The 14,038-nt window shown below is 42.0% G+C and overlaps 1 protein-coding gene across 1 annotated transcript in view; it reads right to left on the reverse strand.

The window, feature by feature from the left end:
• Positions 1 to 14,038, reverse strand: part of LOC126236786 (putative inorganic phosphate cotransporter) — a 205,097-nt gene that overhangs the window by 170,681 nt on the left and 20,378 nt on the right. Inside the window, exon 2 of the mRNA XM_049946369.1 lies at positions 3,945 to 4,234. Coding sequence (XP_049802326.1) covers positions 3,945 to 4,234 — 290 coding nt within the window. The remainder of the gene's footprint in view (positions 1 to 3,944; positions 4,235 to 14,038) is intronic.

Consider the following 14,038-nt stretch of genomic DNA (forward strand, 5'->3'; position numbering starts at 1 on the left):
AAGAACAGAATGTAGGCGATTTCATTGGCCATATGCTGTTCCCACTAATGACGCTTCTGCAAGGTGCTGCTTTCTGCCAGGACTTTCAGAACTACCTATCCAAGCCGGTGTTGGAAAACACCGGTCTGCATGCCAAAATTACTCGTTTTCATCTCAGCCATACATGATCCGACCACTATCTATTTACGAAGATTCGGAAAAGACCGACTCATCGCTTCCATGCAGGAGAAACCCCCTTCCCCCAGATACGAGCTCTGGCGTACACAACAGCCACAACAGGAGCATACAGCTGTCGCCAGGAAATTACAGTGAGATCACAAAAGTCATATGATGGAGTTTAGCAATTATAGAGACGGCGGTAGTATCGCCTACACCGACGGGAATTAACAGATTCTGAACGTGGACTGGCAGTTTGAGCTAGACGCAAGGGACATTCCAGTTCACAGATCGTTAGGGAATTCAGTATTCCGAGATCCACAGCATCGAGAGTACCGAGAATATCAAATTTCAAGCTTTACTTCTCACCACGGGACAACGCAGTGGCCGATAGCTATCACTTAACGACAGAGAACACAGGTGTTTGCGTAGAGTTGTCAGCACTAACGGAAATGGAAATAACCGCAGAAATCAAAGTGGGACGTACGACGAACGTATCCGTTAGAACTGTGGGGGCGAAATCTGGTGCTAATGCACTGTGGCAGCAGACGACCGACGCGAGAGCCTTTGCCAACAGCACGACATCGCCTGCAACACGTATACTGGGCTCGTGACCATATCGGTTGGACCTTGGACGACTGGAAAACCTTGGTCTGGTCAGATGAGTCCCGATTTCAGTTGATGGTTGGGTTCGATTGAGGCGCAGGCACCACGAAGCTATGGACCCAAGTTGTCATCAAGGCAGTGTGCAAATTGGTGGTGGCTCCATAATTGTGTAGGCTGTGTTAACATGGATCACTGACTGAAAATAGCAATGGAATATCTAATCAAAACACCTTTAAGCCGTCTAAGTTTCCAGTTGTTATTTTATTGAGCATCCAATTTCGGCGATATATATTCGTCATCTTCAGTTCCCCTGACCGACGTGTAGGAAGATTCCCACCAGTCAAAATACGGGCTAACATTCAGTGACTGGTGTATCTGTAGATTTCTACTTGACCCAGCGATCCCTTCGATCATGTTCGGCTAATTAAGGACCATTTGCAGCCATTCATGGACTTCATGTTCCCAAACAACGGTAGACTTTCTATGGATGATAATACGCCATGTCAAGAGACCACAATTGTTCGCACTTGGTTTGAAGAATATTTTGGACAACTCAAGCGAATGATTTGGCCACCCAGAATATTAGTGGGACTTAATTGAAAGGTCAGTTCGTGTGAAAAATCCTGCACTGGCAACACTTTTGCCATTATGGATGTCTATAGAGGCAGGGGAGTTCCAACGACTTGCTGATCCATGCCATGTCGAGTTCCTGCACCACACCCAGCAAAGGGAGGCCCTACACGATTTTAGGGGTATCCCATAACTTTTGTCAGCTCAGTATATGCGGGTATAAGGGCAGATATTTTTGTATGTTGTACCTTAATATCTACACACATGAGTGTGTTGGTTGTTTCTTCTCTGCATCGAGCAGTCTTCCCACAAACATGTCACATAATTTACTACCTGATGTTTTCTCCATGGTCGTAACCGCACCACTAAGTAGACTACGCCTGTCAGTATACACTAACCGTTTTGCATCCACGCATCTATACTTCGACACCTTACCTGCTGTCAAGGAGAAAATAAGCAGTAATGGCTTGCTCATCCCACATATACTTGGAGGTACTACACTACCTAGAAACATACGACTAAAATTATCAGTCTACAAAATGACGCAAATACTGATGTAATGTTGTTCAGTACACCGTCCTCAGTCACAAAACAGAAATATCCGCACGTATACCCGTTACACTATGTATGTTACGAACCTATTATCTGAAGCTCTGGAAAGCCTCCCAAATCATAACTTTCCTTCCGACCAGGTAGATTCACTTAAGTGTTCAGGTTAATATCTTCGAATTCACGCTCCCCCAACAGATCTACACATACTGAACCTTCTCCCTATTAAGTGGGATTGCTGTTGTCTCAACTTTTTTCTGCCGACCAACTTCTGTACCTCACCCATCTCCTGTCCCATTAACTTAACTAAAAATCCACTATATTGCTTCCTTCAGCGCAGTGTAGATCATTCACCAGTCTCCTGTTCAGCCTCTAGACAAACGCACTTCCAGTTAACTGTATCCAGCCTGTTGTACACACTTCAAATCACATCTCATACAGTTTGTCACAGTTAACGGTACCTGTTGCCGAACCTTCCATTACACTGCAGGTGGCCCCTAGCTCTGCGGTATCTTCTCTCCTATATGTCATCTACACTAATGAAGCGCGTAAACCATAATCTCTAGGGATGGGCAAACTCGTTCATTCTTGGGAAACTAGTTCACCGGTGATCGCTCTTTTTTGGGAACCGTTCATTTTTACTCGTTCATCATTTATATGTGCATGGCATATGGTTCTTATGAAAAACTGAAAATTAGTAGCATAGGTGACTGAAGATGGAAGGCGCCAAGGTACTTGCCTCCCCCCTGGAGTACAGAGTTTTTATTCATTACAGGATTTTCACACACGTGTAGAAGAAATTTTCGTGATTCGGCAAAACCTCTCGTTTAGTCAACTATAGCGTTATGCGTCTAATCGCAGTGAAACAATATAAGGTGGCGCACGAAAAACCGGCTCCGAGTACAGACTGCTCGCCAATTACGCACGATTTGTTGCCGATACGAGCAGGATAGATAAACATGTAATAATTAAGCAAAATAACCTAATGCAAACAACAACTTCGAAACAATAGATGACGATTGGTGGGCGACAATGAGCAGTCTAGTACTCACGGCCGATTTTTCGTGCACCACCGTGCACCACTGAAATAATGTTGTAGAACTTTTCGTATTCTCTTTACAAAATGTGACACCAGACACTCGATTATGGAGCGCGGGCTTCATTCGGTTATAAGTCGATCTGCCTTCCATAACAATAGACATCCCGTTATACCTTGGATCAAAAAACAGATGGAAAATGGCCACTCGTGTGTGCCGTGCCGACTTCCTTTGTATGTGTAATAACAAAAAATCTTGCCTTTTTATAAGTATGCCTTTTGCTGTTTATCGAAATAATGAAGTACGCTGATATGCCCTTTTGTTAGCTGAAGAGATGTATGTGTTACATACCACTTAATTTTTATGTAATTTACATAATTATAAAATACATTTTAATTACCGATCGTGGACGCTGAATAGAATAGGAAAAGAACCAGAAGTCCAGAGATCAAAAAAAGGTTTGAAACAGATCTAGAATGGGCGTGCGCAGCGAACGAAAAGAACAACTCGATACTGAAGTAATTAGGAGCAGATGGCAAAGGAACCGCGACGAGTGGTCACGCGAAGAAGGACGAGTCCGGCCGAGGGTGACCGAGACCGAGAAAGACGGGAACGGGACCGAGGCTGGAACGAGACCGGCCGACGTGCCGTTGCGGGAACGAGACCGCCACTTCCCGTTCCCAGGAACTACGAGTAGAAAGGCGCGACCGAAGTGAACTATGAAAGACTAGTTCGCTTACGACCAATCTCTAATGATCTCCTTCTCACATTCTCCAGTACACCGTCGACGCAAGTTTCGTAGCTTTTTCAAGATATCCCAACTGTCCCTCCATCTCCGAGAGTTTACCTCCTGGTGCGAAAAATGACTTCCCAAGCCAATAATCAAGGGACACATGAACGGAATGAATTTAAGGTAAACAAAATTAATCCAGCTCTAGTTTCCAAAATATGAAACAACAATACTGATAAAGAATTGTCACAATACTAGCAGAAAAGAATCTGTCTCACGGAAACGGATTTCACAACCTGCTGGTTGGTACTGCCAATCTCCAATGACGTGTTGAAGCTGGTAGTGTTTGCGCCAGTGACGACGTTCCAGAGGCTGCCTTGATCGCTAGTGATGCTAACGTCGGAGGTATTTTGAAATATAGCTGCGGACTGCGTGCAGTATCCGACGTTCTCGGCCTCCCTCGCAAGCGGCGCGCTGCCCTTCACCATGGCCACGATGGCGATGTTGAGGTTGACTCGAACAGAATAATTGATAGCGAAGCCGCAGAACGCCAGCAGCCACAGCACATCGCGAGCTAGCAGCCAGCCTGAAATATTAAACTCTGATGTATTCGTCTGAAAGTAAATCCCACTTAATCATACGAGCAGTCAGTCGCCTTTACACTTGAGTGAATGACAGCGAACTCAAGTGAATGTGCATTCTCAGACAATTCACCAAGTTCACCACCATTCGCTTGTATCTGTGAACAAGCTTTCACACTAGACGAACAAAAGAAAACACGACATAACTAACACAGACTATGAATGCTGCGTTATTTTTTATAAAGAAATTTAAAATATTTTTACACAATATTTTAATAGTCAGGATAGCAAATAAAAACATATTAGCTGATGATTAGTTTCGGCTGTTCGTTGCAGCATCTTCAGATCTGGAACAATAAGCAAAACAGAAAATTTCTTTAATGTAACAATCACTAAAAGAAATTGCGGGAAATATTTTAAGCAGAATTATGCAATTAAATCACTGCCGCATCATTCATAAAACCAAGCGTAGTTTCAGCTGGTAAAATGAGGTTAGGACACGTCTGAACATCGCAATACATGCTCTTATAAGAGTCTATGTCAATACAGTGTTGGCTATACCAATAAGGTAAACGTTCAAGACCGAAGAAAATTAATAACCGACCTATTAACAAATATAAACCAATATCACACTTCAATATACAGAATGTTAGGGGCATAAGTGCAAATACTTTTATTACAGGACTTAGGCCGCCTTACAGGCACTGAAATAAGTCGGTGGTGAATGTTGAAAACTTGTGTTAGACAAGAACTCGAAACTGGACGCCCCGTTTCTATATATTGGTTGCTTACCTTCTCCGCCATCTGAACACGCTTCGCGACCGACACAAATTTTCAACTCATCAAGCCCAAATAGCGGATTGATGTAGATGTTCGTTTTTGTCCGCATGCTCTTCTACATCTACATCTACATTTATACTCCGCAAGCCACCCAACGGTGTGTGGCGGAGGGCACTTTACGTGCCACTGTCATTACCTCCCTTTTCTGTTCCAGTCGCGTATGGTTCGCGGGAAGAACGACTTTCTGAAAGCCTCCGTGCGCGCTCGAATCTCTCTAATTTTACATTCGTGATCTCCTCGGGAGGTATAAGTAGGGGGAAGCAAAATATTCGATACCTCATCCAGAAAAGCACCCTCTCGAAACCTGGCGAGCAAGCTGCACAGCGATGCAGAGCGCCTCTCTTGCAGAGTCTGCCACTTGAGTTTCCTAAACATCTCCGTAACGCTATCACGGTTACTAAATAATACCTGTGACGAAACGCGCCGCTCTTCTTTGGATCTTATCTACCTCCTCCGTCAACCCGATCTGGTACGGATCCCACACTGATGAGCAATACTCAAGTATAGGTCGAACGAGTGTTTTGTAAGCCACCTCCTTTGTTGATGGACTGCATTTTCTAAGGACTCTCCCAATGAATCTCAACCTGGTACCCGTCTTACCAACAATTAATTTTATATGATCATTCCACTTCAAATCGTTCCGCACGCATACTCCCAGATATTTTACAGAAGTAACTGCTACCAGTGTTTGTTCCGCTATCATATAATCATAAAATAAAGGATCCTTTTTTCTATGTATTCGCAATACATTACATTTGTCTATGTTAAGGGTAAGTTGACACTCCCTGCACCAAGTGCCTATCCGCTGCAGATCTTCCTGCATTTCGCTACAGTTTTCTAATGCTGCAACTTCTCTGTATACTACAGCATCATCTGCGAAAAGCCGCATGGTACTTCCGACACTATCTACTAGGTCATTTATATATATTGTGAAAAGCAATGGTCCCACAACACTCCCCTGTGGCACGCCAGAGATTACTTTAACGTCTGTAGACGTCTCTCCATTGATAACAACATGCTGTGTTCTGTTTGCTAAAAACTCTTCAATCTACCCACACAGCTGGTCTGATATTCCGTAGGCTCTTACTTTATTTATCAGGCGACAGTGCGGAACTGTATCGAACGCCTTCCGGAAGTCAAGGAAAATAACATCTACCTCGGAGCCTGTATCTAATATTTTATGGGTCTCATGAACAAATAAAGCGAGTTGGGTTTCCAAAAACGACATGATACTCGAATAAAAAACATGTTCTAAAATTCTACAAGACATCGACGTCAGAGATATAGGTCTATAGTTTTGTGCATCTGCTCGACGACCCTTCTTGAAGACTGGGACTACCTGTGCTCTTTTCCAATCATTTGGAACCTTCCGTTCCTCTAGAGACTTGCGGTACACGTCTGTTAGAAGGGGGACAAGTTCTTTCGCGTACTCTGTGTAGAATCGAATTGGTATCCCGTCAGGTCCAGTGGACTTTCCTCTGTTGAGTGATTCCAGTTGCTTTTCTATTCCTTGGACACTTATTTCGATGTCAGCCATTTTTTCGTTTGTGAGAGGATTTAGATAAGGAACTGCTATGCGGTCTTCCTCTGTGAAACAGATTTGGAAAAAGGTGTTCAGTATTTCAGCTTTACGCGTGTCATCCTCTGTTTCAATGCCATCATCATCCCGGACTGTCTGGATATGCTGTTTCGAGCCACTTACTGATTTAACGTAAGACCAGAACTTCCTAGGATTTTCTGTCAAGTCGGTACATAGAATTTTACTTTCGAATTCACTGAACGCTTCACGTATAGCCCTCCTTACCCCACCTTTGACATCGTTTAGCTTCTGTTTGTCTGAGAGGTTTTGGCTGCGTTTAAACTTGGAGTGAAGCTCTCTTTGCTTTCGCAGTAGTTTCCTATCTTTGTTGTTGAACCACGGTGGGTTTTTCCCGTCCCTCGCACTTTTACTCGGCATGTACCTCTCTAAAACGCATTTTACGATTGCCTTGAACTTTTTCCATAAACACTCAACATTGTCAGTGTCGGAAGAGAAATTTTCGTTTTGGTCTGTTAGGTAGTCTGAAATCTGCCTTCTATTACTCTTGCTAAACAGATAAACCTTCCTCCTTTTTTTTATATTCATATTAACTTCCATATTCAGGGATGCTGCAACGGCCTTATGATCACTGATTCCCTGTTCTGCACTTACAGAGTCGAAAAGTTCGGGTCTGTTTGTTATCAGTAGGTCCAAGATGTTATCTTCACGAGTCGGTGCTCTGTTTAATTGCTCGAGGTAATTTTCGGATAGTGCACTCAGTATAATGTCACTCGATGCTCTGTCCCTACCACCCGTCCTAAAGATCTGAGTGTCCCAGAACCACCTCTTCAAGAGGTGGTTGGATGAACCCTCTGCCAGGATCGTAAGTTTGATTTGCAGATTAGCCATGTAGATGTAGAAAGAAGATAAAGTCAATAAAATATGATTAATGAAACGTGAAATATACGTATAACTTGTACAAAGACTACTTAATAAAATCCGCTGTACAGTAGGTTAGAGAGCAGACAGTGTGATTCCGAATACATTACAGTTACAGATATCATGAACGTAAGCAGCAAGAGTGATCACGTCTTTCGTATATCTTTAATATTAATCTGCTTAACAGATATGTGCTTTCCCTTCTTAACAAAAAGAATTACAAACCTTGTGCTCATTCACTCAGCTCCCACCTGATGCAAGCGTCCAATGTATTTATCGTCTTTCTCATGCCCACAGCTGGATACTGGACCTTCCAGTGCTTCGGCAGTTTTCTACCAGTCATATTTCTTTTTCTTCTGCATTTTTGCTGTGGATCTCTTGTACTCCAGAACCACATTTTATATCTACATTGTTCTGTCAACAACATTATATTCTCTTCGCACCACTCCATCGCTCAAGCAACTCCTGTCAGCAATCAGAAATGTAGACAAGATAGCAGACGAAAGTTTTCTGTAGTATTAGGGCCGAAGCAGAGAGGATACGAACATCCTCTGATGGTTCGCTAAGAGACTGAGAACCAGTGGAACACGAGCGAACACAAGCGAATGCGAACCGAACACGACCGAATGTAGTTTGCTCACGCGCTCCTAGCGTTTACGCCGTAGGGTGTTCTCATTCTCTCTAGGACGTTTGCTTGTGTTCGCTTCGGTGCAAAGGTAGCTTAAGATCACTTCTCCGTTGTGGATTCTTTGTACGTATACAGGATCATAGACTGACGTGCTAGAAGTCAGTTTACGTGCAATATTTGTCCGTCCCTTTCAAGACCACTGAATGCATAACATAATTTTAAAAACGTGAGGAACCGATTTTAAAACATATGCCCACGTCCTCGTTCGTAGCACCTAAGAGCAAGGCTGTAAGGGAAGTATTGCATCAGTGCGTGTCTACACATACGGGGTACTCCAGGAAGTAACGACCTTTTAGCTTTCATAAACTGACCATATATTTAATTCTATTCGTAAACATTTCATTTTACTTTCTCACATTTCTTTCGTTCGTTACTTTAGCAATGTAGACTTCCTTTAGACCGAGCAAGATGGCGCAAGTGATTAGCACGCTGGACTCGCATTCGGGAGGACGATGGTTCAATCGCGCGTCCTGTCATCCTGAGTTACGTTTTCCGTATTCCCTACATCGCTTCAGCCAAGTGCCAGGATGGTCCTTTGAAAGGGCACGGCCGACTTCCTTCCCCATCCTTCCCTAACCCGATGAGACCGATGACCTAGCTGTTTGGTCTCTTCCACCAAATCAACCCAACCAACTTCCTTTAGTTGACGGTAAATTTCTGCAAGTCTTAACTTCTGAGCATTCAAAAATTGAATACATGTCTAACCTCACATTCGGCGGGACTTTATATCACACAGCCATTTGTGTACATTGTGTGTGTGTGTGTGTGTGTGTGTGTGTGTGTATGTGTGTGTGTGTGTGCGCCCGCTCGCGCGCGCGCTGACACATAACCGTAACTCTGTAATGCTTGGAGATATTTCAACAAAGCTGGCCATTAACTCATTAACATGACGTATTACCCGAAAATATGTAATGTTGGGGTATACAGCACTAGAGCCTTTACGGACAGTCGGACGTATGACGTGATACCAAGATACAGACTCATGGGCTCTCTGCCTCATGTCTTCAGTTTCAACACCAGATTAGTCCGCTAGAGACTGAATGGAAGGTTTGGATTCGTTAACTGACTTTGAGCATAACGAGGATTTCCGCGGATTTTCTGATCAACCTTTCGCTAGGATCCAACTGTGGAAATTAGAGTATGTTTCAGCAACGTTCTCCTTACAGATTCTCGAATTATCAAGAAACCTTTCAGTTTTCAGACTCCCTCTTTTTTAGCGGCAGTGCAGCACTCTGTTTTCGTAATATTATCCAAATGCTAACGTTTCTACAGACTGTCGTTAGTTTATTCGGTACGTATTTACCTAGATCGTAGTTTAAAAGTCTTTGATCTTTAACCGAAGTTGTTCCGTGTTGGCCAGATTTCAACTGTTTTCAGTTCATCCTTTAGCATAATTAAAATGTCTGTATATTACTTCTGCCTATCACAAATCCTCTCCAAGCTATTTTGATGATCACCTGGTTTTTGGTGACCATGTCCTTGTATTAGCATAACGATCGCTAAAACATCTCGAAATGATTGGCTCTACCTTACGAGTAGTCATTATGTCAGTCGCACTTCTTGGCACGTGGGCTATAGGACTAGTTTTCTGTATTGCCTCGCGCGACGGTTTGTCCTTGTCGTAGTGTTTCACAGTCGATACTGCGCGAATCACAATCGTCATCTACCCACAGAGTACGGTCAGGTTATTTCCATTTAATTGCATTTGGGTTTTCTTGGTATCCCATTACTAATCTAAGTCTACCGACCCACGCTCTTCTTGTCGATATGGGTTCACACATTTTCGACCTCGCCTAAGGTAGATGTTAGTACAACTCTCTATCCTTGCGAGTCTAATCTTTCTTTCCTATATATTTAACATGTGTTGTATAAAATTTCCCTTCTCTCCGTTTCGGGTTTCAACCCACTCCCAGTTTGAAAAGTGGCAATTTGCTGTGCACGAATGACCACACTTCAGATAAGCAATAGTTTTAAGAACTTCATTCGATAGCTAAGAATATGAGGTGGCTTCAGAAAAAAATTCGTTTGTTGTACAGGCAATGAAACTAAAGTTCTAGCCTTTTTAATTAAGCGAGCGCCAATTAGAATGCAGTGGGATGGCAGACAGACGGAGGTCCAGGGCGAAGGTAGCCTGCCCGAATGGTTACGGTAAGAGCCGAGGCGGGCGGGCGGTAGGCCAACAGGGTGACTTGCAAGAATGTGAAGGCGGAAGGGCACAGAGAAGCCAGGGGTAGCTTAGAAACACGACGCAGCATCGACAGGCGGACACCCCTTGGAGATGGAGAAGGTGGACTGTTCCAATCAGAGGCTGCCAAAGCGTAAAAAAATAGTTCGTTTGAAAAAACTAAATTAGAGCAGAGGGCCAGAGTAAAACTTGCAGACGAGTGTAAATCAAAAGTGTATACGCTCAGAAAGCAACGGGGAAAGTATAACGTAAAATGTGTCTGTTTTAAGGGAAAAGATAGTAGCTGATGCCACGAACGGTTTAGTGGGGGAGAAGGGCGCACAGCACGCCACTATTGAGGACTAGCGGTTCGACCGGGGAGCAGGCAGTTCCGCTCCCCAAAGATTCCAAACTAAGCTTTACTTTTTGGATAAATCTGAATAAGACCGTAACAAAGTAACGTTCGCACAGGTGGTGAAGTCATTTTGACCGTGAATGAATGTTTACCTTAATATGTGACAATAACTGAGGCATAGACGCAAATAGCTAATTGAGCAAAACTTCGTTTGGTTTGGTTATGTCATGTTCCGTAGATCATTTTCACGATTATTTTATCGATGTGATATGGAAAAAGTCAGATTATAAGATATATATATATTGCCAGTTCTGAAACAGGAACTCGTCCATGGAATAGAAGAGTTGTCCAAAAGAAATGATTTTAAACTAGATTTAAAACTTGATCTACTACCTGCCAGATACTTTATATTGGTGGGCAAATGATCAAAGATTTTTCTTGCTCCTTTTTGAGCAACTGACAGCTTCAATAACGGATAGGAAAGGTCATTTTTACCTCTAGTGTTGTACGTATGAACGTCACTGTTCTTCGCGAATTGAGATGGATTATTTATAAAGAATTTCATTACCGAATACGTGTACTCTGATGGTGCAGTTAAAATACCTAACTCCTTGAATAGGCGCCCACATGACGTCCTTGGGTGAACACCACTAATTATTCTCACTGCTCTCTTTTGTTCAATCAGTACTTTATGTCCAAGTGGTGAGTTACCCCAGAAAACTATTCCATAAGACATTATAGAGTGGAAATATGCAAAGTACGTTAGGAGGCTGATCTGTTTATTACCCAGAATAGCGATTATATAAAGAGCGAAAGAAGCTGAATTTAATTGTTTGATAAGCTCAGTAATATGTTTCTTCCAGTTCAAGTTGTCATCAATGTGAACACCCAAAAATTTGGAGAAATCTACCCTGTTAACAGAGCCCTGTTCATATGCTACATCAATTGTCTGTATGACTCTATTCGGTGTACTGAATTGGGTATAGTGAGTTTTTTCAAAATTAAGGGAGAGTCTATTTTTTGAGAACCACTTCATAATTCTTTGAAAGACATCCTTAACAATACCTTCAGCTGCTTTTTCTGGAATGAGATTTATTATACCACTCGTGTTATCTGCAAAAAGTACTAGTTCTGCTTGCTGAGAGTTAAGTGAGAGGTCATTCACATGAATAAGGAACAGCAGAGTACCCAAAATTGAACCCTGTGGGACTCCCTTTGTGATAACTCCCCATTCGCTAGAATTTACCACCCTCCTAACATTATTTGTGTTATTCAGCACAACTTTTTACTTTCTGTTTCGTTAAGTATGATTCAAACCAGCTGTGTGTATAGCCTTCAGTTCCATAAAACCTGAGTTTTTCTAAGAGTGTGACATGATTCATGCAGTCAAATGCCTTGGAAAGATCACAAAAAATACCAACTGGCGATAATTTGTTATTTAAGACTTGTACTATTTGATGAGTAAATGTGTAGATAGCATTCTCAGTCGAATAATCCATCTGGAATCTGAACGGTGACATGCAGAGTGAATTATTTTCACTTAAATGTGAGACTACTCTTGAATACACAATTTTTTCGAATATTTTAGAAAATGAAGTCAGCAATGAGATTGGTCTATAATTATTTAAGTCACTCTTTTCCCCTTTATTATGAAGAGGTTTGACAGTCGCGTATTTCAATCTGTCTGGAAAAATTCCCTGTGTCAGCGAAGCATTACATATATCACTAAGGACTCCACTTATTAAATTAGCACAACACTTCAAAATTCTGTTAGAGACTCCATCAATACCACATGAGCTCTTGTTTTTCAGTATATTTATAATTCCCTCAATTTCAGTGGGAGATGTTGGTGCTATTTCTAAAGGCCTAAAGTCCTGGGGAATTACATTTTTAACTTTTTTTTTCTTCTTCAACTGAACCTTTAACCCTTTTTTTGCTGCTACATTCAGAAACTGATTGTTAAAAATACAAGCAACATGTGAATTATCAGTCACAACATCATCATTTAGCTTTATTGCCAGGGTATGCTGTGCGCTGTTAGGCTGTCCCGTCTCCTGTTTGACAATATTCCATATAGTTTTAATTTTATTATGTGCAGTACAATTTCTGTCAGAACACATAAGCTTCTCGACTTCATAATGGCTTTCCTTAAAATATTACAGAATCTTCTGTAGTAAGCAAGTAGCGTCGGATCCTGACTTGTTCTGGCCTGTCCATATATTTCCCTCTTCCTCTTACACGAAATCTTAATTCCCTTAGTAATCCATGGCTTACTTGACTTTGCAATGGCTTTTTTGAATAACGTTTCAGGAAAGCAACTCTCAAATATTGAGACAAATTTACAGTGGAATAAATTGAATTTGGCATCATCATCATTCTCTGTGTATACTTCATCCCATTCTACCTCTTATAGGCTGCTCTTAAGACTCTGTACCCTGTTCGCATCAATAAGCCTCCTTACCTTGTATGAAACTGCCTGAAGCCTGTAAGGTGCTATATGTGTTATTTCCATTAACACATGATCAGATAGCCCATTATCAACTGGGTGCACATTAATTGTTTCTGCCTGAGTACTGTCTATGAAAATGTTATCGAGAAGTGACCTACTATCCTGCTGCACACGAGTTGGAAAATTTACAACAAATACTAGATTGAAACAAACAAACAAAGATTCTAGCTCATTTTTCCTATCGATATCTTTTAAGAAATCTACATTAAAATCACCACAAACCACTAACTGCTTGTTTTTGTCCGACAGGTAGCTCAATAATGCCTCTAGATTTTTCATGAATAGCTGAAAGCTACCTTGAGAGGATCTGTAGATTGTTACAATTACTATAGAAGTATATTGCAGTAGCAACTCACAAGCACATGCTTCACGGATCTGATTTACACAAAAACTATTTGTTTCAATTATATTTGTTTTATTGCGTGCAACAACATGACAGTCATTAAACACGTTAAGTCAACTGCTGTGCTCGCTCCTGCTGTTGCAGTTCTACTTTTATTTTCTACCAATGATAATTATGACCAATTGGATGTGATCATGCTGATTTTTATGTGGGGTATCAAATGTAAGTATAGACTGAGTTCCGTGGCATCCAGTAATACAACATCTTAAAAGACCCGTGTGGCTGCTGAGTGAATTATATTACTACGATCACAACTGGGATTAGCCTGATTGAGAAAACAAGCAAATGCCATCGGTATCCGACAGCGGTCTTAAACCCACTTAGAGGGGTATATCCGTCTGACCGCTATCTGGCTGGATTCAGCCGTGCGAAGTACAATTTTGCAATTTGTT

This window comes from Schistocerca nitens, chromosome 2, assembly GCF_023898315.1.
Source record: "Schistocerca nitens isolate TAMUIC-IGC-003100 chromosome 2, iqSchNite1.1, whole genome shotgun sequence".
In the NCBI taxonomy this organism is placed as follows: domain Eukaryota; kingdom Metazoa; phylum Arthropoda; class Insecta; order Orthoptera; family Acrididae; genus Schistocerca; species Schistocerca nitens.